Here is a 25160-nt window from a genome sequence, read left to right as displayed (position 1 = left end):
TTGGGTAAGGTGGCTGACTGTGTGCCCTCCACCCTGTGCTCCCTGCTGTTTTCGGGTTGGGGTGTACCTGTTCTATGTGTGGTACAGAAGCCCCTTCACTAAAATACAGGTGAGTGATTCCTCTTTTTACTGGGGTGACAGGTGGCACTGCTCTCTGCTGGGCTCGGGGCTTGTAAGATGTGTGCCCTGTCTCCCTAAGTCATAGAACCTTGCTTCAGCTGTATGCATCCCAGCCTTCATAGTGGGCTCCTTGGCAAATGTAGAGTACCAGTTTCTATGATAGTCCCTGTTCATTTGATCAGTCTGCCCTCTGGCTCCGTGCTGTGCTTGAGGCTCTGGAAGGCTTGCTCACTGTGGGACTCCTTCTCCGGTGGACAGGTGAGTACCCCCTACGTTTGTTCCTAGGATGGGGGTTGGAATGTGGCTTCTTCCTGCACTCTGAAAATCTGTTGGCTTGTGAGAGGTGTACCATGTCTCCCTCTCTTGTGTCCTTTTTATGTCCCCACCTCCCTTCTTGACTTCTTGGATTTGCATGGTATTGGTACCAATATCTGGCCCGCCCTGACTCCATGCTGAGCTTGGGTTGTGACTTCGCACATTGGCTGGGATGTGGAATTTGAACTTCTTCATGTGCATCCTTCTAGGCTGGAGCTTGTGGGGTGGAGTGTTTTGGTTCCCTACCTTGGCTTATGGCCATTTTTGATAGCCCCTTTTTTAAGTGGTGTGAGGGTCGGTGGTGGACTTTCCTTTCTGCTCCTGTGGTTAATTTGGGCTTCCTCTGTGATGGCAAGTCCAGGCTTCTCTTGTCCACTTTTTTGCTTTTTTACGTGCAACGTTGCGTGTGGTGTAGTCTTCCCCCTGTGCACTCTGCTATGGCATGGTGGTTCTAGGCTGGAGGCTTTGCCTCCAACTACACCCTGCAGCCCTTCCCATCCACTCCCTTCTTTTCTTTGGAATGAGGGCTGCTTGTGGGCACGTCTGTGAGCCCTGTTTATTATAGGGCTTCGATTGGGCCTGTTCTTGGTGTGATGTACGCATGCCCTTATACCTAGTTTGGACCAGAGGCTTAAGTTTACAGGTGGCCTCCCCCTTCTCTGTATACATTGCTTCCTTTTAGCTTGGCCTTTCGGCTTTGTATCCCACCCCTTGACCTACAGGAATATTTATTTCTGTCTTACTGAGCACTGTCTGGTTCTAGGCCGTGTAGTTAGCCCTTTTTCCCCAAATGCCCTAGGATGGAGTATAGGCAGACATGGTGGTAGAGGTCTTTACATACATGATCCTGCCTTTACTCTGCCCACCAAATTCAGAACTGTACAATGGCCTCACAGACATCTCTATAGAGTGACAAGAACCACTATCTCAGTGGTTCCTGTCAGTGCTGGAAAAGTTTGACGGATGGCTCCATCAAACATGACTCCCGCTGTCTTAACTTTTCCAAAGTTTTTTATTTCACAATAACAAACATCCAAAGCTGGAGCTTGTTTCTAAAAAAATGATCCCCAAATTATGGAAGTTGTCTTCCATGGAGTGTGTCATTTTTTTAGGGTTGTGCCTGCGACAGCATACGCTAGCATATGCGTGCGCTTGTCAGACACTATTGTTTTCAGTAAAGGGCCTGAAACCCTGGCATTGCTTACCATTTGTTGGATTCAATTCCACTATTCTTTGCTGTCTCCCAATTGACCAGCGCTGGCCAAACATCACTTCCATTTGTCTCTGTGGAGCAGGGTCCAAGCTCAGATTGATTCAACGTAATCAGTGCCCGTACGCTGTTCCAGACACGATTCAGTTACTATTTCTTTCTCCCCCTTCAAGCTCCCCTGCACTGTCTGGTACTCCCATCCTCCTCCCCCACATCTTCCTTGTGTTATTTTCCCTATGCCCCCTCGCCCTCCTCCAGCTGTCTGCAATTCATTTTTGTGTTGCCTTTGTCGGTGCTAAAGTGCAAAGGTAATGTTTGTTGGCTTTGGCAGCGCATGTTCTTCCAACCTCCAGTGTACAGTGGTGGTTTTCCAGCTGGTTGTCCAGTCACAGTTCCACAGTTCAATAAACTTTGCTGTATATTCACTCCTCAGGCAGTGAGGCCTTAGTACTATCGTATTGTCTCTTCAGAAAGACGGGGTGGCGTGGGGAGGTGCGATGCGCCGGAGTAAACTTTTACCCCTGCTGTCTTGCAGCTAGACAACCCTTTTATGAATTTAGTGGTAGGCTAGAGGTCTTACTAGTCTCTTATTATGCACATGGGTAACACATTAAGGTTGAGACGTGTAGGCTTAAGTGATTATTTCACACAACTTGGCAAGTATGGTGTGGCTTTTCCCCAATCGCGAAGCACATGTGCACTTGAATGATAGTATAAAGGCCATTATCGAATGCCCTTTTGTTCCAGCTCTGCCTTCCTCTGTACTGACATATTTTCAATGCTGCTTTGTATGCTGCTATGGCCAGTCAGGCGGCTTCAAAGCGCTCTGCATCATAGCTCCCAATAATGACAAATCCAGTCGCCCTGCGTTACTTCCTAGTTCTGTCTCCACTACACCCTTTCCAAAGATTCTGCTGCGCCAGTTCTTGTGGGACATTTTGTCCAAGAAATCTTTTAGCTCCTTGTCAGCTTTGAAGTGACGCACCTGATTGTATCACACCCTTGTTATCAGCACCTCCGTCGAGTGTCACACCTCCGGAGTGTATGAGGCTTCTTCGGAGCCTGTGGGGGCACAGTGAGCTGGCATTACCTGTTTTTTTTTCTAAATCAACTTAGAAAGCGCTTCCTATACATTTTGGTGCTATCCTGTCAACCAGGAGAATTGAGTTATAGTCATGACTAGTGCAATTATGTGATTCTGTTTTTCCAGTATTTTTGCATTAAAAATAAAATTGTTGCAGTTGCCACATAATCCAGCATTTGCATATTTTCTAGCACAGACGGATCTAAAAGCTACTAAAACGCTACTACACGTTTGCCGTGCAATAGAAGGCTCTTTGCAAAGTGTAACTCCTCACCTTTCAGTTGGCGATTTCAGGTATTTAGGTGATAAACAGATGCTAATGAGATGAAGCCTTACATTAGCAAACCCAATAGGTCTCGCACATGACAGAACTATTGGCTTTGCCAATGCTTGTATTATTTTTTACAATCTCTCCGTGCCAGTTTTGCCTGTCAGTGACAGACAGCAGAAAAAAAGTAATCAAACCACTCACTCTAAATTGGGCAGATGGGTGGAAGGGCTACATCCGATGACTCAGATTATGTTGGTGACAGTGTCACAGTAGGCACAGCATCGAGATTCTTTTGGTCCGCCCAACCCTAAATCGCGTTGGTGGACCAAGAGATTGGCGCAGAGGGTACTCTGTCACTGTTCTGATCGAGTACTTTAGCTGCCAATGTCTAAATTGGTCTAACAGTCTCTTATCATGGCTTTGGACGCTCGTATTCACTGCACATTGGATGCCTGCACCTCTGTGCCTCACGCCACTGCTCCATGCTGGCATTGGAGTTTTGAGGTATGTAGTCCTTTGTGTATCCTGGTTGGTTTTCCCGTGCATGCAGTGTTCTGGGATTGGGGTGTTGGTTTCTTTTTTGAGAGTCTTGCTCATTGCACTCTGTGGTGCTTGCTTAGTTTTTACTTCAGGAGTGGCTCTCTCTTCTGGACCAGTTTGCTGCCCTCTATTTGCCTCTCCACCTATGCTCCTCTCGTGGCAGGTATGATGTTTTCTGGCCCGATGATTTGTCGGGCCCTGGAGCTTGCTGCATGAAGATGCTCTCCTTCTTGTTTGGACCATAAGCTTCCCCTTTTGGTGTGTGCCCTTGTGATGGACTCTGTCTTTCCTCTATGTTGGGTGTGAAGTTTTATAATTCCCGGGGAATGCTTTGCCTAGAGCTGCCCGCCTTCTTGTTGAGGTTTTGTCATCCCTCTCCTCTTGCCCTTTGCTATGGGCTATGATCATATGTCTAACCTTCTAGTGGCTAGTGTTGTTAGAGTTCCTTGCTCAGATTCTCTGGTGTTTCTCTGGAGTTCCACTGCCCATTTATGCTTATTTTCTGGCAGACCTGTCCTTGATTTGCCACATCTGTTGTCCAGTGGGTAGGTGCACTGGGTGTATGGTGTGCAAACCTGCTACTTTCTTGAGATTATTTACCTGTGGGTGCACGATCCACTAGGCTGGTTAGTCACTGTTCTACTTCCTTGCGGGTGGCTCTTGTCCCCAGTGACGGCCGACATGAATTAAAAGTGGTGGGGCAGGTGGAGGGAGTGTGGGGGAAGCACAGGGGGAGGAGTGCCAGGGGGGCACGAGGGGGCAGTGAGGGGGGTAATTAAAAAAAACACTCACCTGGTGCTGCCAGCCACCTCGCTCTCCTTCTCTTCCTGCTCCCAGCGTCAAAGACTCCCTGTGCTAATACCTAGCATGAGAGCAGCACAGGGATTGGCCTGAGCGGGCTGGTGTGCCGGTCGCTCAGACACAGGGAGTCTGTGCAGTTTCTCCAACCCAGCTGTCAAATAAAGCTGGGTTGGAGAAACCTAACAGCGCATGTGTGTTTGGCCAGCCTAGAATGGCCGGCCACACGTACATGCACAGTTAAGAGCACACTCCACTCCCGACCCTCCCATGGCCAGGCCCGGCCTGCCCCTCCCTGCACAGACTGGCTCAGCCAGCAGCAGAAAAATAAAACTATAGTGAAATATTGTCTTATTTTTCTGGTGCTGGCTCTGAGCCAGCGGGGCAGCGCTCCTCCGCCATTGTGGAGGAGCCGCTGCTTGTCCCCACTTCTGGTATTGCCCTTTGATTAGTGTTTGGGACCTTAATCAGGCTGGTGTGCTCCGGTTTCCCCATTTTGATTATTTCACTAAAAGTAATTGTGACCTTCCCCCGGTGATCCCAAAAGTGCTTGAGGGTGGGTTTGGGTTTATGTTCTTAGCCTCAGGTCTTCTACTCACTCCTGGTCTTTTGTTTGTCTAGGACCCTCTCTCCATGGTGACTTCTGCCCATTGTCCAATTTCTGCTCGGGCAGCAATGTGCCTACTTTGCGTGGGGCCATTGGGGGCACTGGTCGAATCCTTTCTGTTTCTTTTGACTTTTTCCCCCTGTCACTGCATGTGTAAGAAAAGATCCTTGACTGTCAGATACCTTTGGATTCCTTTCCATTTCTGTTGCCTTTTAGGGGTTTCCTGTGTCCCTTCTTTTAGGGGTCTGGCGGTCTGGGAGCACTGGTTGTGATTCTGCCTTTCGGGCTTCTGGAGCTTGTCAGCTTGCTTTGGCATTGGCACATGGGGCTGTGTTGGTATTCTGGACTTTGCCCTTGTTGGCTGGCTGCGTTGGTGGGCAATGAATGCCCTTCATGGCTGATATGGTAGATCCTGATGCTGTTAAGACTTAAAGAAGCGATGTAGAAGTAATGCTTCAATAATTGCTTTACTCTGATTCTACTTCCAGTCCTTGAAACCCTCTTACAATTCCTGTTTGCCCAGATTCAGTTGCAGTAGGCGGCTATGGGAGACAGCTAAGGCGGATTCTGGGTGGTGATGGTCCTTTAAAGCACAGCTGGAGAACCAGACTACTTTTTTGTTTTAGGTAATCGGGGGAGATTGTTTTCAGGGTGAGGACACAGCTTAAGGTGTGAGGACTGGTATGTAATCAAAGTATTACCCTTGGGCTCCACGATATTTGAGAAGGAGATGAAGCTACTTACAGATGTTTGTATAACCCTAAAATAAAGAAGGAGGGCCCTAGAGATTTCACTGAATCCTTCTGGGGGGTCCAAAAGGCACAGACTTCGCCTTGTTTAGGAAAGAAAATGGGAAAGAGAGCTAGTAGTTCAGGGAATCCAACCTACAGGGGCCATTTTTTGGTAGAGTGAAATTGCAGACGGCGACAGCTTCAGCTGTTGATGGGAGTTAAGCCGTGCAGTGGGTCAGGAGATGAAGGTTATGGGTGTGGTTGGAGGAGGAGACCGAGGAGTTGAGTGATAACTGTAGAGTCAGTGGACCACAGCAGGCGAGGTTAATCCAATAATTATTTATTAGCTTTTAAAATACACCTAACACTCCTGGGAGAAATGTCGGTTGATTCCGGCTATAGCTTCAAAGTGAATCCCAAAGCAATTAATTCTATTTTATTAGTATTTAATGCAATCTACTCAGACATTTTTATTTAACCATTTAAACGCCCCTTTGCTCATTTGTTTTCCTATATGTCAAGCTCCATATGATGTCTGAATCATGAATAATCTATTTCAAATACATTCAAATAGATTTCCTTAATCTATGGTACTAGGGGCCAGATGTATCATTCATCCAAATGGCAATTACTTAATTGCGATTATCTGCGAATTACAATTACGTAATTGCTATTTGAATGCATGAAACTCCAGGAGTTTCATTTAGCGATTCCCAATGGCTCGCAAACTGACCTACCTCATTGATATTCATGAGTTAGGTCGCAATTTGTGACCCACTGTAAATGGCTACAATCACAGGGATGGTGACCTGCTGGGCTAAGCAGACCACCATGTATGTCTGTGACCGCTTTCAAATAAAGCAATCCTTTTTTTTTTTTTTTAAATACAGTCCGTTTTCCTTGAAGGAAAACGGGATGCGTTTCAAAAATAAAAATAAAAAGTTTTTGTTTCATTTTTTTAAGAGTAGACAGTGGTCTGTGGGACCGCTGCCTGCTCTTAAAAAATGTCATGCATGCATTCAGAAAGGGGAAGGGGTCCCTTGGGACCCCTTCCATTTGCAAATGGGTTACCACATACTTGAAGTAGGTGGTAAAATGCGAATGTTTTGCGACCGCATTTGGGTCACAAAACGTTCCTACATACCGCTGCAATTTGGTATTAGGAAGGGACGTCCTTGGCACGCCCCTTTCTAATACCGAATCGTTATGTAGTCGCAATTCCACTTTGAGATTCGGTAACAAGTTACCGAATCGCAAAGTGGAATTCATACGTACCAAAATGCATTTATGCGACTGCAAAAATGCATGATACATCTGGCCCATAGTTCCTTAAATTCACGTCTGATGATGTGCAGACTGCAACTCCCTGGAGAACTTACTTGTACCAACCAGCATGGTAAGTGCTGGTCACCAATGGCTGCTTCATCATGATCAGCACCACTGTCTGGCAGGGGAGCCAGGAGCTTCTCCTGAGGCTGATATCTGTACTTCTACATGCTCATTGTAGAAACAGCCGTGCTATTGCTCAGATTGCGTAGATCTTCCATTCTTATGGTCCCAGATTTTACGGCCCAAAACGGAGAAAGTAGAGCCATCCATCAGGAGTCTTCCTGCTGAGTGATTTTATAATAAATATTTTTTTATTCTCTGATAAGCAAGCAGGTAGGTGGTTCTATTAATGTGGATTTTTGCCTTTCTCAATTTAGATTCTTTAGCTCTGCCCTAACTTTTATTCTTTTTTGGCCAGTGCTGGTTAGAGTTTACCGGGCTTTTAAGGACTGACTACTGCATCAAGTGATCAGCTCAGGCCATGGTGTTCGGTGTCACTGCAAAAGGAATGTGATAAATGACCAAGGACCGAGAGATGAGGTTTTTTTTTTTACAGACTTAAAAGAAAGGGTTTTACTGACTTGGGTGTAATGTTCTGTGAGCTGGCGAGGGAGGGTGGGGAGTTGTGGGGAGCAGAGGAGTATTTGGGGGATAGGAAGCTTCCATAGGAGGGAAATGTCTCCATATGATAGATGGCAGATTTTTTAGAGCTTTGTATATACATACAGACACATGTGGAGATCCTTCTGTATACCACATTTAATGCATGGCTGACTCAGTGCATAGGAAGAGTCTGTGTGGAATACATAAGCACATTTTCCATTTGAATGGTCATAGCAGATAATTCGGTCCCTAAAGAGAGGATGTTAGGAAACAGAATACTGATGCACTCATTAGAGTTGAGCACTTAGGTCTTAATGCAGTGCCCCGGAAGGGTAATAACATTACCACTCAGCATGTCCTATTTAGTTTTCAGTGGAAATTAATGAGGATTAAAGTACGGGAACGTTGTTAATGTATGCTTTCCTTATATAATAGTGCAACCAGCCTTGTGCTGGCAAGAAACATGCATAATATTTTTCTGCTGTGATGTAGAAATACCGCATATCTGACATTAAAGTAGTCCATCACTGATGCAGTATTATTGCATTACTAAATCTCTGGGATGGGAAAAATGAGCAGGGACCAAGTTTCTGCTCATTGTTGCTTTAAAACGACATTAGCAGCAGACGATCATGAGACTGTCGGTATGGAGAGAAGTTGTGCAAATTGTCTACTAAGCACTGTGTATCTTTTGACTTTCAGTAACACCCTTTCATTGATGAGCATTCTGAAGGCTGGTTCTGCGCTGTTGTTGTTATTTGATTTCCACCTGCTAGCTCTAAAGTTTGACCGTCTCAGACACTTCGAGACATAAACTATCGCCATCCTCAGCAAAGCTCTTGACTGCTCCTGAGAGGGAGTATCCTTTTCAACAAGGTAGTGTGCATGTAGTGGTCTGAAGTGTGCATGTAATAGTCTGATGTGTACTTTCCAGTACAATGGAATCCCTTTAAAAAAAAAAACTTTTTAGCCAGACATATCCCCTTGTGGAAAGTAGAGATGTTTTTCTGGCCAAAAACAGGAACTCCACATAACAAGCTATTTATCTCCTGTCTGCCAGAGACTGGAATTCACATCCAGCCTTTAGCAAGATACATTCCCTGTACTTAGGCTGCGAAGGGTGCCCCTGAATTGCCTCTCTCCACTAATACACTGGTGCCTAAATGTTTTTCAGTCCTATACGGGGTCTGATTAGAGATGTAATTGTGTTCAAAATCCCAGAACGCTAGCGCCTTGTGCTGGTAACTCAAAGAGTTACAGTCTTGGCCTAAGTAAGCATGCAGTGCTTCCTGTACGCCTGCCCTGGACTAAATCGCTCGTATTGACCTATGACAATCCGACATGCAATGAACAAAGACCCAAAGGATGGCATCCAGAACGTGCTTCAGCCCTCCTGTGACCATCTCAGCAGAGGCACAGTACTGTTGCCCCCATAAATACTAAGACCCTCATTACGAATTTGGCGGTCTTTTCACAAGACCGCAGCGGGCACCAGAAGACCACCAGTGTTGGCGGTCCAAAGACCGCCATATTACAAGTCAAGTTGGATTTATGCCCGTTTACAGGTGGAAATCCGACACCGTCAGCCTGGCCGACAGTGGAAGATAAGCATTTCCACTGCCACGCAAACAGGACTCTGCCTGCCGTATTACAATACGTTGTATGGTGCAGCTGTTTCCTGAACGGCGGTGCAGTGCTGGCGGCGGAAACGCTGAGACCCATCCCCTCCCGGACAACCGCCTCGTCATGACAGGTAGGTGGACCATCCAAAAGGGGGCAGGGATGTTGTGTGCGTGTATGTGTAGCGGTATGGGTGTATGTGAGTGGGTGTGTGTATGTATGTGTGCGTGGAGGGTGTGTGTGTCTGAATGGAATTGGAAGGGAGGGGGTGTGTGTCGGGGCATGAGTACGTGTGTATTTGTATAAAGAGCGTGTATGTGTGCGAAGGGGGGTGTCTGAGTGCACATTTGTGAGCGAGCGAGTGGGGGTGTTTGGGTGTATGCGTGCGGTTGGGGGCGGTGTCTGCATGTATGTGGAGGAGTGGGGGTGTGCATGAATGCGTAGGGGGTGTGAATGACTGCGGAGGGGGATGCGTATGTGTGAGTGCATGTAGGGATGCGTGTATGTCAGTGTGAGAGCAGGTGGGATGATTGTATGGATGTGTGCCGTTGTGTGGGGGGTGTTTGCAAGTGTGTGGACGGGTAGGGGGGGTGACTGCATGTATGTGGATGTGTGGGGGTGCCAGCAACAGGAATGGGAATTCCGGTCGCTGGCTGCATTACCACCAGGGTTTTCGTGGCAGGGCGACTGTTGTGAAAAGCCTGGTCGTTTGCTGCCTCCTAATAATGCCAGCGGCCTTAAGCCTGCTGCTGGCCCGGCGGATCTTACCTCCAGCTGCAGCGGTTCTAACAGACTGGCTGTGTTGTGGCGGTTTGGCTTTGGCCAAACTGCACAACTCATAATGCGGTGGTGTTTACCATCGGGTCCACGGCAGTTAGACCGCCCTCTGCGAGTTTGGCGGTCTCATGACCTCCAAACTCGTAACGAGGGCCTAAGTGTCCTTGAACAGATCCCAGCATTGCTGACTCTACCTGGTGAGCAATTACCACTGCCCATAAATGTTACTTTAGCCACATAGCCTTGTGTTATTCCTGTCCTTTTGCTTCAGCCTCATGTGGCACCAGCCATATACTTTCTCACTGTTTTAGGCCTGAACACTGGAAGCAGTATCCTTTCAGCAGCAACATTTGAAAAATCTTCATATGTTGCAGACAGGACCTCATCTCAACAGACCTAAAAATTTACATATGCATTTATGAACATCTATGAATGACATTAGAGAGATTGAAGATTACATTACACCACAGGTATGGAGACCCTAACCTATTATAGTCATACAATAAAATACTTATGTGTGGCACTAGGACACCTTAGCCAAAGAAACACATCCAAAATTGTAGAGTCATTGCACCTACCAACACTTGGATGATGTCAGGTGCCTGTTAGACGTTCTTGCATGGAATACAGCATTAGTTTGTGTGGTGCACGGTTTGTGACTCATTAGCACTGTGTATTGTTTGTAGGAGTTGCATGGACACTTAAGGGATGCAACAAATTGGTGACATAGCACTCATGTTTTACATATTTTACTGGCTAAAACTCGGTGTAATTGACATAATACATTGTTTTGGATTTTCAGACATTTAGAATATCAAAAATCCAGTTTTTTTGGTGAAGGTGGTCACTAAAACATGAAAATCTGTAATGGTACCCAACACAAGACTAAGGGGGTGATTCTGACCGCGGCGGACGGCGGTCGCCGCCCGCCAAGCGGTTACCGCCGAAAGACCGCTCCGCGGTCAAAAGACCGCGGCGGTCATTCTGGCTTTCCCACTGGGCTGGCGGGCGACCGCCGAAAGTCCGCCCGCCAGCCCAGCGGGAAACACCCTTCCCACGAGGACGCCGGCTCAGAATGGAGCCGGCGGAGTGGGAAGGTGCGACGGGTGCAGTTGCACCCGTCGCGAATTTCAGTGTCTGCAAAGCAGACACTGAAATTCTTTGTGGGGCCCTCTTACGGGGGCCCCTGCAGTGCCCATGCCATTGGCATGGGCACTGCAGGGGCCCCCAGGGGCCCCGCGGCACCCCCTACCGCCATCCTGTTCCTGGCGGGAGACCCGCCAGGAACAGGATGGCGGTAGTGGGTGTCAGAATCCCCATGGCAGCGGAGCGCGCTCCGCCGCCATGGAGGATTCTCAAGGGCAGCGGGAAGTCGGCGGTACTCCGCCGACTTTCCGTTTCTGGCCGCGGCTGAACCGCCGCGGTCAGAATGCCCAGCGGTGCACCGCCAGCCTGTTGGCGGTGCTACCGCCGACCTCCGCCATGGCGGTAATTACCGCGAGGGTCAGAATGACCCCCTAATTGTTTAAAATGTTTATGTCTTGGCAAGCCCTGACAAAGTCAGAGGGTCACATCTGTTTTGACAAAACGTGTGTTGGTTGGCTGGAACATAGCTGATCAGAAGCACAGAATAAAAAGAAGACCTTAACAAAGTGTTGTATTTTGTTCAATGAAGTAAAGACACGTGCAACGTTATCTTTTGTCTGGTTCTGTATTCCAGGCGATTTATTCCATCTTGCAATGCAGAAGTCAAGCAGTTGGACCCCGACCTATGGATGACTAGCTGTGAATCTTATTGCTGTGCTGCACTCAATAATCCTACTTATTTCTATTATATTATATATACGGAGTTTCTTACAATAGGGACGAATTGAAGAGGCATTCTGTCGCTATCGGCAACACAGGAGAGGGTCACCTCTCCTCCAACCATGTTTCTGGGAAGCCTTACTACCTGGCAATCTACTATTATCTACATTATTTCTTTATTTATTAAATGATTCTTGCCAGCGCATATCGTTAAGGATGACATAAATCTACGGAGTCAAGGAAAAAAAAAGGAAAAGAGATTTCCCACCAAAAGAGTTAAGTTTGAAGGTAAATAATTCCCGTGTACAATTACGGTAGCTCGCCTCCTCGAGGCGCGTGCTTTCTCACGACCGATTGAGTACATGCGACCTGCTGGCCACACTAGGCACGTTTCTGTGAGTATTCTTCTATGTGTGTGCCTTGCTGTTCTGCTGGGAGTCCTTCAAGACTTCAGTGTACTGCAGGTCTTGTGAGGTCATCATGCGTGGGTGTGGCGACCATTTTGGATGAAATAGATTGTATTGAATGCTTCGCTGAGGAAACTACTGAACATTATCATCACTGCTGTGGAAAGAACTTATTGGACATCGTTTTGAAAAACGTTTGTAGTTATTATTGGTCAGTACATCTTACATTTATCTTTAGTAACTTAAGCTCTGAAGCTGCTTATTGGAATTTTTATTGCACATTGTGTTACATATATCTCTGTCACATTATCAGATTCATTCTTTGCAAGATTAAACTATCATTATTATTCTAAGGAGGGTCCTATTTTGCAAAGTATTGTATCAACATGCAGTTTGATCTTCCAGCCAAGTTTTTGCAGACTAATGGGAAGCCCCCTATTCCTTGTATTAGATGGCGGGAGCTTCATTTCCCACATGAAGGCAATTGCAGCTTATTTTTACACTGCCTAGGTTCCGAAGGGCAAGTCATCTTCAGGACGTTAACTCAGGCTACACCCATTGAGGGACAAGGAGACACTAATGTTTACACAGAACCATTGTTAAGGATTGAACTGAGATTCAAGCCCACTACCAACATTGCTCTAAATAGATTCAGGTTTTACACTAGAGCACAAAAGGAAGGAGAATCGTGTGACGAGCTTCTGACAGCGTTGAGAGCTTTGTCTATGAATTGCAACTTTGAAGCTATGGAAAACGAAATGATCGGAGACCAAATTATTGTGCATGTAACAAAATAAGAAAACCCAAGAACCGCTATGGGTTATGGGTGATCCCAAGTTATAGGATGCTATATCTATGGTGAAAGCATTAGAACAGTCTGAAAAATGGATGTCAACTGTAAAAGGGACAAGTATACATGTAGTTAATGCAAAGGATGTGTGTGTGGTTAAGCGGTCTGATGAAAATTGTATGGACATTTCACAAACTAACAGTTTTGAGAATAGTAGAAGGTCAGAAAAAAAGGAAAAGGGAGGCACATGTTATAGATGTGGTAGCAATCCACATATAGCTTCTTATGCTTGGTGGCCTGCCATTGACAAGGAGTGTAAGAAGTGTGGTCGTGTGGGGCATTTTGTGCATGTGTGCAGGGAAGTCAAAAAGAACAGTAATCAAGTGCGAGGTAAAGTGTCATACATGTCAGAAATGACTGATGTCAGACCAACATGTGAATGTCAGAAGGTAAATATTAGCAATCATGGTACTGTTTTGTCTGTTCAAAAGAGTAAAAGACTTCAACTAAACAAGATTTTAAAAAGTATCCCAAGTGTGTGGTTTGGGTGTTCAGTATAGATTTGGAACTTATGGTAGATTCAGGATCTCCTTGGACTATAATTACAAGGCAGGATTTCAAAGAAAAGTTTGATGGAATCTTGAACATGGAGAGTTTGCAACCATCAGACATAATTGCTGAACGTTTTGATGGATCCACTATAAACATAGATGACCATATGGATGAGATGTAAGAATTTAAAGGAAGAAGTGCCAAAATTAAGGTATATGTAGCTGTCAAAAGAGTGAATGGATTTGTTTGGAGAGACCAGTGGAAATTGAGGATAATACTAAATCCCCGTAGTAAAAAGCCTGTACTGTTATGTGATGAATGAAATGCAAGCGGTCCTGAGAGAGGTCGGTTTAGGCGCATAGAGAGCGCCCGCCTTTGATGCAAGTCTGACTATAAGGGGACGCTCCCTCTCCTGGACAACGGAGGCTAGTAGCCTCTTGTGATAGGGTCCTCCCTAGGTAGTTCCTTGGCAAGGTAGGCCCCACCGCCCACTCGGGCATCACTCACTTATTATTCCCACTGTATGGTTGTTATTTGATTCAACGCTCACTGAGCATGAATAGCAGAGATCCTTCGCCCTGATGAATGCCCCGAGACCTTCCAGAGCTCATTTTTAAGGGCAGAAACATGTCGGCTTCTTCTTCTTTTTAGATAGGAGACCCAGTGAGTCATTGCTCTCACATTGGTGTCCCAGTCCTCCTTTTAATCACATCAAACGGAACCTCCTATTAAAAACTTTCACGGGTATCTGTTTAGGTGTTTTTATTTCTTAGTCTAGCTGGATCCCTTTTCCAGAACCAAAATTGATTTACGCACTCCCTCCTGTTCCTTTAATAGTGAGGTTGAGTCCGCCCAGGTGGCATTGTCCTACCTGGGTGGGGCTAGGTGGTTATATGATGAAGCATGACACCATTGAGTGTGTGAGACCACCTAGTCCGTAAAGGAAATTCCCCCTCCCACCCCATACACCTCAGTCCACCCATGTCTCGCCTCTAGTTGCGGATGACAAAGGGCCTAGTGTTTTAATTGATACACTACTAATCCGCCCCCGTTACAAGAACCCCGTACTCCCAGTTGTGTTTTTTGTATTGGTCGTTGGGAGCTGAGTACGGTTGCGTTCTCCGTTTACCCCCCTACTCCCACATTTTCTCTCTCTGTGTGTTTTGAATGAAATGAAGAGCAAGTATTATCCATTAAAGAGAGAGATGGAGACAAAGTGGTTAAAGAGCATTTTCCAGAAGTGTTTTCAGAGAAGTTAGGAAAACTAAGGGACTTTGTATATAGGATTAGACTAAAGAAGGAAGCTGTCCATGTGAAGTAAAAATTGAGGGGGGTGCCTATAAATATCAGAGAATAATTGAAGGAAATGTTAGATGAATTGGTTGAAGATGGTGCAATTGAGGAGACTGAATCTGCTGAGTCGGTTTCTCCAATTGTTTTAGCCCGTAAGGCCAACCAAAAGTTGAGATTATGTATTGCTGTAAGGGCACTTAATATTAATATTTTCACTTGATAGTCACCCGCTGCCCAATATTTACAAAGTAGTCTCAATGTTAAAAGGAGCAAAGATTATTTCCACTTTTAAGGTCTGTGCACCACCAAACTGAATTGGCTGGACAGTGGCGGCTGGTGACATTTGAAAGCGGTGGGGCGTAATAGTCTGGGTACGACTTTTATGTAGCGAGCAAGCTCAGTGGACAAACGTGGGGTCCAGGGTGGGTCCTCCACCCAAGAAAAAATAGAAAAAAGATTGACAAGTGGTCCATTTGAAAGGAAATAAATGTAGTGAGAAAGCAAGGTTTATAAAGCAGTAGGAATGTATAGTCTTGAAATATTAAACACATATTTTACTGCATTAATACGTTCACCCTTTAATGTGCGAATTGTACACTGCAACAACTTCAGGCCCTTTCAAGTGTGTGTTTACCCACTGTCTTGCACTCCATGCAGCATCAACTTTGGAAGAATATGTTCTAACCAGGCATCAGGAAGCACACACAACTGCTAGCTGCAACCAGTCATACAGAAACATGTGCAGACAGGTCTTTAAGTGGGATGAAAAAAGTGGGGGCTCTCTAAAAAGGAAAATGCAAAATGAGATGTTATTGCATCCAGAAATATAACACAACAATTGACATCACGTAAAGCCTGTCAGTACATTTGGCTTTGTCAATGTTTGTTAGCTGTGGAAGATAAATGAGTAACAACAATGATTAGTTATAAATAATTAACATTGAAAATGTTTCAATTCTGAGACTATGAATTAAATATTGTTGAGACCTGCGGAAGGAGTAGGGCCTTCAGTTATTTGTTCTTTAATGTTAGATATGTTTGCCCTATTTCTCTTCACTTCTCATCCATCTGCACATTTCCCGTCTCCTCTCTCCCCTTCAGCACCCTCTTTTCACTCTCCCCTGAATGCACTCCCTGCATCTCCCTCATTTTACCACCACAAACATACATTGCACTCATTCACATATAAGCACTTTATTTCCTTTTGCTTTTGCTTTCTAAATATTATGACCTCTGTGCATCCTCTTCACACACATTTACACTAAGGGCCAGATGTATCAAGGTTTTTTGCATTCGCAAACAGTGCGAATGCTCGTTTGCGAATGCAAAATGCCAGTTCAGAATGTAAGAAAGACATTCCTATAAGGATTCCTTATTTGCGATTTCTTAGCACATATATGAAGCCATTCCTAAATGCGATTTGGGCATTTAGGAATCGCTATTTACCACCAGGTTGAACCTGGTGGTAACCATGTGCAAAATTTAAAAATGCATTTTAAATGCATTTTTTAAATGTACATGTAAAGCACACATGCCCTTTTGGCATGTGTGCACCTTACATGTCCCAAAAAATAATTTTGGGGTGCAGCAGATGGGGCCCAAGGCCCCCAGCACCCTGGGGTTTTGCATTTCCAAAATTGCGATTTCTGGTTAAGAAATCGCAATTTTGGAAATGCAAAAAATGTGCAGATATGGGCAGGCCCATAGGTGCGAATGGGGCCGGTATCACAATTTGCGATTCGGTAATAGCATTTGCGATTTTTAAGAAATCGCTTTTACCGATTCGCAAATGTGATACATGCCATTTTGCGAGTCGGAAATAGCGATTTCCTAAAAATCGCTATTTCCGAATCGCAAAATGCCTTCATGATACATCTGGCCCTAAATGTCAAATGTAACTGGAAAACGTGACCATTGTTCTGTGTGCTTTGTGGAGACGCCTACACACTGACAGGCACTTTGCTTTACCTTCAGCCTCAGCACCAGCACTCTCAATGAAAGCCCCTCATAAACACTTAGCACGAATCAAAGTGTGCACTAGGCAAGACAGAAACAGATCATGATGAAACAGCTAACTCTCTTGGTGAAAGCAACATTAATTAAAACATGTGAGTAACTAAATCACTTTTTAATATTCATTGTTTGCATATCAATTCATGTTTTTGGCATTAATGCTAAGGGCATGATGATAGGAACAGTTTTAAGGCCATACAGCAGATAAATGCCTTTACTGTAAGCACATATTTCTCCCTTTGTGCTTGAATCCAATATTTTGATCAATTTTGCAAGGGATCAAGAACCATGTTTGTCTTTTGGATCAATTTCATGAGGGAAGAAATGCAGCACCTCCACTTCTAAAGGAGCCAGTGATTTGCAGCCAGGGCCTGGGGCGTCACAGTGGGGGAGGTTAGTGTGGCAAGGAGTCTCAGTACCATAAAGATAAAGCATTATAACACTTACCATTACCCAAGACAAGACACCAAGTTACTCATGCTTGCATCCACTTCTACTGCGTGAGGAATGGGGGAAAGAGTGGGCTCTATGTCAGTGAATGTTAGATGGCTGGGATGAAGTTTCAGTGATAAAAGGTACACGTTTATTTGAGCTGCGGATTACATGTTTAATATGACATATTACATCATTAGTCTGCAGAAGAAATACAACGAGCATAACTAGCCATGATAAATGACTGGAACCATTACTGCCTTTGAGAGACGAAATCACCTACAGAGGCAGTGAAAGGAGAGGAGAGCTGAGAGAACAGATTTTTTTCTTATTGTCTGTAAAAAAAGATAGAGCTCCAACTTACTTGTGTGCAGGGTTGTCTTTGGCATATTTGTGACTTGAGGACTTCAGGTCACACTCCTGTCTCCCAGAGAGCCCTGGATGGAGTTATTTATTGTATTTATTCCATTTGTCTGCCACAGACTGCTTGTAATGCAAGAAAAGGGGATTTTCTTTGCACAATGCCACATTCTTTTAATATAATGTGACCTCTGGTACGTAGACCCTTCTGATCACACCCCACCATTTGAGTAAATAGGAAAGGGTGGATAATAATATTGGAGTGACATTAAATTTTCAGAAACCCGGGCTGAACAAAAAACGCTCCAGGCTGTTTACTATCAGGGCTTCTGGTGGAGGAGGAGATAAGCCAGGGACGTCACTGGTTCTGAGAAAACATAAGGGCTTTGCGTGGGCAAGCCCTGTCAGCCCTACTGTGCAGCTTTCAGCCACATACTGAAGCAGGCGCAGTGGGGCTTTTCAAAGTGCACAACTTTCACTTGGAAAATGTTGTGCAGAAAATGTTTTACTTTCATCATGTAATTAAATATATGCTTCACTAGAGAGGCCAGAAAAGGCTAGGGGCGCAGCCCCTTAGCTCTTGAACACCAGCCGCCCCTGTGGCTGGAGAATCCAAAGAAATAACTGCATTTATCACACTGCAAGGTGGCTTCTGAAAGTGTGAAAGTAGAGATAATAGAAGTCCCTATATTTAAGTCATTCTGTGTGAAGAAGGAACACATTATCACAGTAGATACCAGCACGTATTTAATAGATGTGTTATCTCAAATGAGTGGCAGGGGCGTGGGGAACGTTGAGTTTGCATCACGCACTTTAATTGAGACAGAAAAGAGATATGCTGCTATTGAAAATGAATTGGTTGCATATGTGTGGGCCATTGAGCACTTGAGAAACTACATGTGGGCTAGCAAATTCCTACTCAGGATAGACCATAAGCTGTTAGTCAATATTCTATTCCCTGGATGTGGGTGGAATTCCACGGCACGTATTGCCAGGCTTACATCAAGGTTGCATGAGTATACTTTCAGTAGTGTGTTTACGCCAGGAAAGAAAATGTTACAGATGATTTCCTGTTGAGATTGCCATGCCAAGGACTTGTAGGGGAGTGAGAGTCTAGTGACAGTGAAATAATTTCTACCATTGAGGATATGGTAACTAAAGAATTTAAGGTGATTTCAGAAGAAAATAGCTGATGAAATGTGGCAGGCTGCCAAGAACTGTATTTTGGAGGGATGGCCCAAACGGAGAGAGGTTATCTTCAATATGTGCTTAATAAAGTGTATTTTAAAAAGGTAACCTGGTTGGACAGAGTGTGCATGTGTGTGTATACAAATTCTAAAAGATGTCTGCCTCAATCTCAGACCACTAGGTCTCTTACATAGGCCTTGACGGCTTGACCAGGCAACCCAGGAAAGTCTGTCCCAGACCAGGTAACTAGCATCCTAACCTACAGAGAGTACTTGGAGGCTTGCTTTTAGTATTAATAGATGTTATCTTCCACCTCTAAATTGTGGTAAAAGGCCTGGCAAGATAGGATACGGATTTCAAAGCAAGTCATATTGTCTAACATTTTGGTGGTACTACAAAGTGGTGGTGGTAAGAAAATTGTGAGGGTAAGGACAAGGATCTCACTTTGTGGTATCATATACATGACTAAGCACTTAGAAATGAGATATACATTACCCAAATGGTATAGAAAAGTGGTAGGAGCTACAGTCAACAGCAGATGGGTACGAAGACATCCAGACTTGTTGAACCATGAGCTCTGATGTGAATGGCATGTAAAAATATGAAATCTGTAACATTTGTGTGCACAACCGGCACCGTGCAATGGGATCTACTGGTTAATGGTTTCTTGATTCCTCCTTCCACTTTCTGGTAGGCATGGTAGGGCATCAGTGTAGAACATGTCAGCTCCAGAAGCTAAGCAGAGATGACAGAAAGACCAGATGAGCAGTGGCATCCAAAGTGTATTCACCAGACCCAAGGGTATGACTGAAGTGGCAACAAGTGACCGGCTCTTGGTCCTGGTTCTGCTTCTAGAAAGGTGGAGATGCAGTAAGGAGTGCATTAACTCCAATGTTTAGGCAAAAAAATAGGGTTTGTGACCCATTGAAACACACTAGGGCCAAACGACAGCAGTCTGTGTGAGCTGCAGGCAATCAAGCATATCCCAAATATGGCAATGAACGATCCTCGAGGGCTACTCATTTCTTTGAGTGCCACTCAAAACAAGAAAACAGGGAGGCGGACTGCCCTGAGAATAACAGATTCCTTTTGAGACTAATGAGCAGAGTGCCACTTGGTTGGGTGGTACCAACACCTATGCTATAAGTACCAAGGAACGATATAGTCAGTGGTGTGTGCTATAAAAAATGATCATCAGTGGTTCCCAAACTTTTAGAACCATGACCCACTTTTTAGAACAAACTTCTGCACCAACCTACCATTAATGGACATGAGGAGGGGTGATTTTTTAATGTAACTAACGCATTGTGTGGTACTGATAAAACTATATAGCACACAAATGATAATGTGTGAAAATTAGGTTTCTGTGAATATTAATCATGTGTGCCTCACCAAATAAGAAGTTTCCTGATTTGTTTTGATCCTATTAAAATCTGTTTCCAGCACACGTGAAGATTACAAAAAAGGTGCTTCATTTTTGCTTTCGTAAATGCTGGATGCATACAGTTCTTTTACACGCATTTACATTTTATTGTGTATTGATAACACCTACATTGTCATATAGTTCACTTTAAAAGTCTCTCATTGTAAACGGAGAAAGAAAAATAAACACCAATCCCCATGATAAAAGAATAAGGCAGTTTAACATTTGACCTCTGTCTTCGAGTCATGACAAATGTGACAAGTTAAATACAGAATTCAATAGCATCTTTATTTATTGCTCTGACTTTCACAACCCACCAAAAACCAGCTTGACCCACCAGTGGGTCACACCGGTCTATATTTAGAAAGATGGATCTTTTTTGTATCACGGTATTTGAGAGCTTCTTGGGCTCCTGGCATTATTAGGGACGTTGGTCGCCACCACTGTCACCTGGAAGGGGGAGTTTGGCCACTGAAGGGGGCTCAGCAGGCAAACTTTGTATTGCAGTCTTTAGTCAGCTCCATTTAACTGTGCTCAGTCTGTGTGTTGTGGGTAGCCCCAGTAGGAGATGCTAAGAGGATGTGGGGTGCCTTCTGAATGCTGTAAAGCCCGCTGGGGATGGAGTGTAGAAGTTCTGTATGAGAGATCTGTAGATGGTGAGATATGCTGTTAGGCAGATGTCTTCAGGCGTAGTCTGAAGTCTACACTAATGACTAAACCTAAGTGAGCTGCAGCATGCCCTAATCAATATAGCCAAAGGCATCAGAGCCTGTCCAAATCGCATAACCCCTTTATCGGAAAGCTGCGATAATCTGGAAACACTATTTAAGACAGCATGTTCTCATCACTAATGTCAGCCTGCCCGCATGCTTAAGTACTACAGAAGAATAGACTGTCCTGATTACGAAATACCAAGGTGGATTGTCCCTCTCTTTTCACCTTTGTTTGGCCGTCTAGTAGGTGTGCTGTTCTCCAAACAACCAGGTTTAGGAACCAGTAGCAATCATTATACACGAAAGTCTTGGAGCCTGTCCTAATAATATATACATCAATACCATGGCATGATACTCGTGGGATAAAAACAATCTACTACGTCAGTGGTACACTGTAATGGTGATAGTAGTTGAAAGTCGGCCGCATAGAAAGGAAATTCGACGTTCCTCAAAAATCGAGGTAGTTGCAAAAATAGTACAAATGTATAAATGTAAATTTCTAAATACAATAAATGTCTGTATCAACTTGGGGCAAGCTTTTTATCAATTAAAAAAAAACATTAAATGATTTATTTAATCATTTTGTGGCACAATGTCAATGTTTCATTCAACCTGCTAACAAACATAACAGTCACGCCAAACTTTTAACAAAAGTATGTAACCCTACTGAAGAGGGTTTACATGTTTTTGTTGGTAAATTTGTTCCGAAACTTACAAATCCCTTTTATAATATTTTGCTAGGGAAAAAATCGTGGGCAGTCATCTTTGCACGTCAAATTCAACGTTGTCCGGCATCGCAGGAATAGCCAAAATTGAGCATTCTGTTCTATGTGCTGTATGGTGTGGTTGGATTGAGGTTGAATCTCTGAAAACACAGGTCAAGACCGACAGTCCTGCACTTTCAAGTTGGCACGCGATTGGGTCGTCCAGTCCAGGCTTTTGCTTTCCTTTCTAGTACTTATGTTGCTCATTTCAGATGGTTATAAACAAGACTGCGACTACCAGATTCAACAGCACAAACCCGGACTGAATGGACAACCCGTGGACCGGGAAAGCCTCGGGGCTCAGCCCTGGAGACATATCAAACACTTGAGATGACTTTGAAAAGCTCCTAATTTCCAATGAGGTGGGCTGTGCAATTTATTATGTGGGGGCCCAGGAATGAAGCCTCTGATATCCCTGTGTTCACTAACTCTTCCGCCTCCCCCGACCCTCTCTCCCTTTTTAGAAAAAGGCTAAGCTATTGCTGGCTGATTACGTCATTTACCGGCGATTTACTGCAGTGACCGTAGGTGCGCCTCCCTACCTGCTCCAGCTGAAGGGTCTTTTGTCCATTCTTGGCCAGGTGGTAGGCTGTGAAGGAGCCCTGGATTCCAGCCCCCAGCACGATACAGTCGTACACGGTGCTGCGGTCAGTGTCCCCGGCCATGTTTCCTCAGGCTCTGCCTCTGAATGAACTTTATCCAAGCCTGCGAGGAGGGAGAGGAGCCCAGGCGCGAGGGGAGGAAATTGGGGCGGCACTGCCTCTCAGCTGCACCTCGCCCACTTTTGCTTGAGGGCAAACTTAGGAAGCAGCATGGCTTCTCCCGTCCCCATGCAGTTTACGAGTTATTACTTTCAGTTATTCATTGCTCCAATTACACGAGGTATTACTTTCAATTAATCGATGTCCCCTCCTCCAAGTGTCCCTTCTTACTCCCTTTTTTTATTCTCATGCCCCTTACTGCCCTCTCCCTGATATCGTGCGTCTTACCTTGCTACCCTACCTCTTTTCTCATATTTTATCATGCTTCTGGTTAATTTATTGCTCTTACTGCCTACGTTTACACTTCTGCCCCTACTGACTGCCTCCCTTGCGTGCGCACGCCTTTTCCTAACAGCCTGTTCACACCGCTCTACCCACTGTTGCATTCCTCATCTTTCTCCTAGGTGTTCCTTCTACCCGTTTACGTCCCCCCTACTTTTTTGTTACTCTTTCCCTTGCGTATTCCTACTTGTGGTTTCCTTACTCCTCACTGTCTCACACCTGCCGTGTGCATTTAGCCTACCGCTTGTTCCGCTGGTGTTATGACCTCTTTCTCCTACCGTACTCCCCCCCCCCCGTCATTTTCTTATACTATAGTTGAATCTGCTAAGCCCTCACCCCTCGTCGTCTTCAATCTGCCTACACTTGTTCTACTCTCCTACTGCCCTCCTCCCTTGCTCCTCTTAATCTGCCCCTTAGACTTAAAATTGCATCCCACCTTGTCCCTGCGTTATAAGCATTGCTCACGCCCCTGACGCTTTCCTCCTGTCCTAACTCTATTCTGCCTATTCCTGCAGCATTTTCATGCCCATCCCACCTTCCTCCTGCCCTTGCTCTATTCTGCCCACTCCTGCAGCAAGGTCACGGCCCTTCCACTTTCCTCTTGCCTCTGTTCTATTCTGCCCACTCCTGCAGTATGGCCACGCCCCTTCCACCTGCCTCTGCTCTATTCTGCCCACTTGGGCAGCATGACCATGCACCTTCCTCCTGCCCTATTCTGCCCACTCCTACAGTATGGCCATGGCCCTTCCTCGTTCCCCTGCTCTATTCTGCCCACTCCTGAAGCATGGTCAAGCCCCTCCCACTTTCCTCCCGTCCTTTCTCTATTCTGCCCACTCCGGCAGCATAAACTTGTACCCGCCAGCTTCCTCTTTCCCCCGTTTTATTCTGCTCACTCGTGCAGCATGGGCATACCAGTGCCCCTTGCCTTCTTCACCTTTGTAGTCTCTGCTGCCCCTTTTCTGCTACCTTCTCTCTTCCTTCGGTCTATGCTCATTTTCTTGCCACCTTCTTCTGCACCTGCTCCATCGTTCGCGGTGACGTAACGTAAAATGATGGGGGCGGGGGCTGCAACCTGCGGTGAGGCGCCCACGCGACTTCCATACCACACACAATCACCGCCGGACTGGGAACCCAGCTTCCTTCTGCCACGCCCCCCTTCTTCCGCTGCCCCCTCAGCTCTCTCCTGGCCTGTTCCTTCTGCACCGTTACTTTTGCCCCTTACTCTCTTTGGCTGCTCTATTCAACTTACGCCAACATTTTTCCTCACTGCCCCTAACTCCACCTAAATCCATCCCGCTTCTTTTGAACCACCATGTAAGATGTTGGATGAGTGTGCTCCCCTGGACATCTATCTCCCTTCCTCCCGTCCTCTATCGTGCACCGCCTCCGGCCTTCACCCCAGGTCACCTGCACATCAGATCGCTTTCATTACAGAACAGTTCATGAGTGCGCGCGGTGCCACAGGAGGCCCTGTGCCAGGTGATTGGGCAAGCCTGGATGACTCCTGACGCAGGGCCTCCTGGGGCTGCTCCGATCTGTAATATTCCTATACAGCAGTCATGCAGTGTGTGCAGTTAAACTGTTCGTTAGCTAGTAATACACATAATACTTGTACACTGACATCATAAGCATAAGGAGGGGAATAGCCGCTACGGAATCGCCCGAGGTGCCCTTGAAAGAAACGATGAAGGGCCTTCTCTAAAGTGCAAGAGGGGACATTGCACAGATCCAGTCCTTTGGACTCAACCAGCTGCCAAAATAAATCTTGCGTATCTGATGGGCCAAGCGCCACTTTGTTCTTTTTGGCAAGACATATGATTTGGCTTGATTTGAGCTGAAGGTTGCACTGCGGTTCTGCTCTCTACAATGAGGCAACACTTGCACCCCTATCCAGTTATGCTGCTTTACCAGGCTGGACAGGCCTAGTGTTCAAGCACAGCTCATGCAACGTGAAGCCTGCAAACCACCATGCAGCTTGCCACAGTTTTTTGGTGAATGGCTATATATTACAGGCCCACATTGTGCTTATCAGTGTAGAGTCTCCATGATGGAGGAGGAATCTGCTTTTTCAGATCTTTTGTACCAGACAGAAACAGCTATCTGGTTGCCTGGCGCGGCCCGTCCTTTAGGGCGGAGGGGCCACGCCCCCCCCCACCTTTTGCCCCTCATGGAGCGTGTCTGTCAGGCTGAACAAAGATCAGCCTGACAGACACTCTCCATGTTCAGCTCAGGCAGCCAGGAGCAGACATGCGCGATTTGCACACACTCCTGGCTGCCTGAGCTGAACTTTGCTGGGCTGAGGAGGTCACAGCTCCTAAGGGCGTGACCTCCTCGGCTCAGCAAAGGTGCCTCGAGGCCCTCCCCTGGGTGA

The 25160-nt window shown here is 45.7% G+C and overlaps 1 protein-coding gene across 1 annotated transcript in view; it reads right to left on the bottom strand.

Annotated features, from left to right (window-relative positions):
• Positions 1-22575, bottom strand: part of PIPOX (pipecolic acid and sarcosine oxidase) — a 217672-nt gene extending 195097 nt beyond the window's left edge. Inside the window, exon 1 of the mRNA XM_069226217.1 lies at positions 22289-22575. Within this exon, the coding sequence (XP_069082318.1) occupies positions 22289-22411 (123 nt within the window). The 5' untranslated portion in view covers positions 22412-22575. The remainder of the gene's footprint in view (positions 1-22288) is intronic.
• Positions 22576-25160: the final 2585 nt, after the last annotated feature.

Source organism: Pleurodeles waltl, chromosome 3_1 (assembly GCF_031143425.1).
Source record: "Pleurodeles waltl isolate 20211129_DDA chromosome 3_1, aPleWal1.hap1.20221129, whole genome shotgun sequence".
NCBI lineage: Eukaryota > Metazoa > Chordata > Amphibia > Caudata > Salamandridae > Pleurodeles > Pleurodeles waltl.
This window is presented reverse-complemented; position numbering and strand designations above follow the sequence as displayed.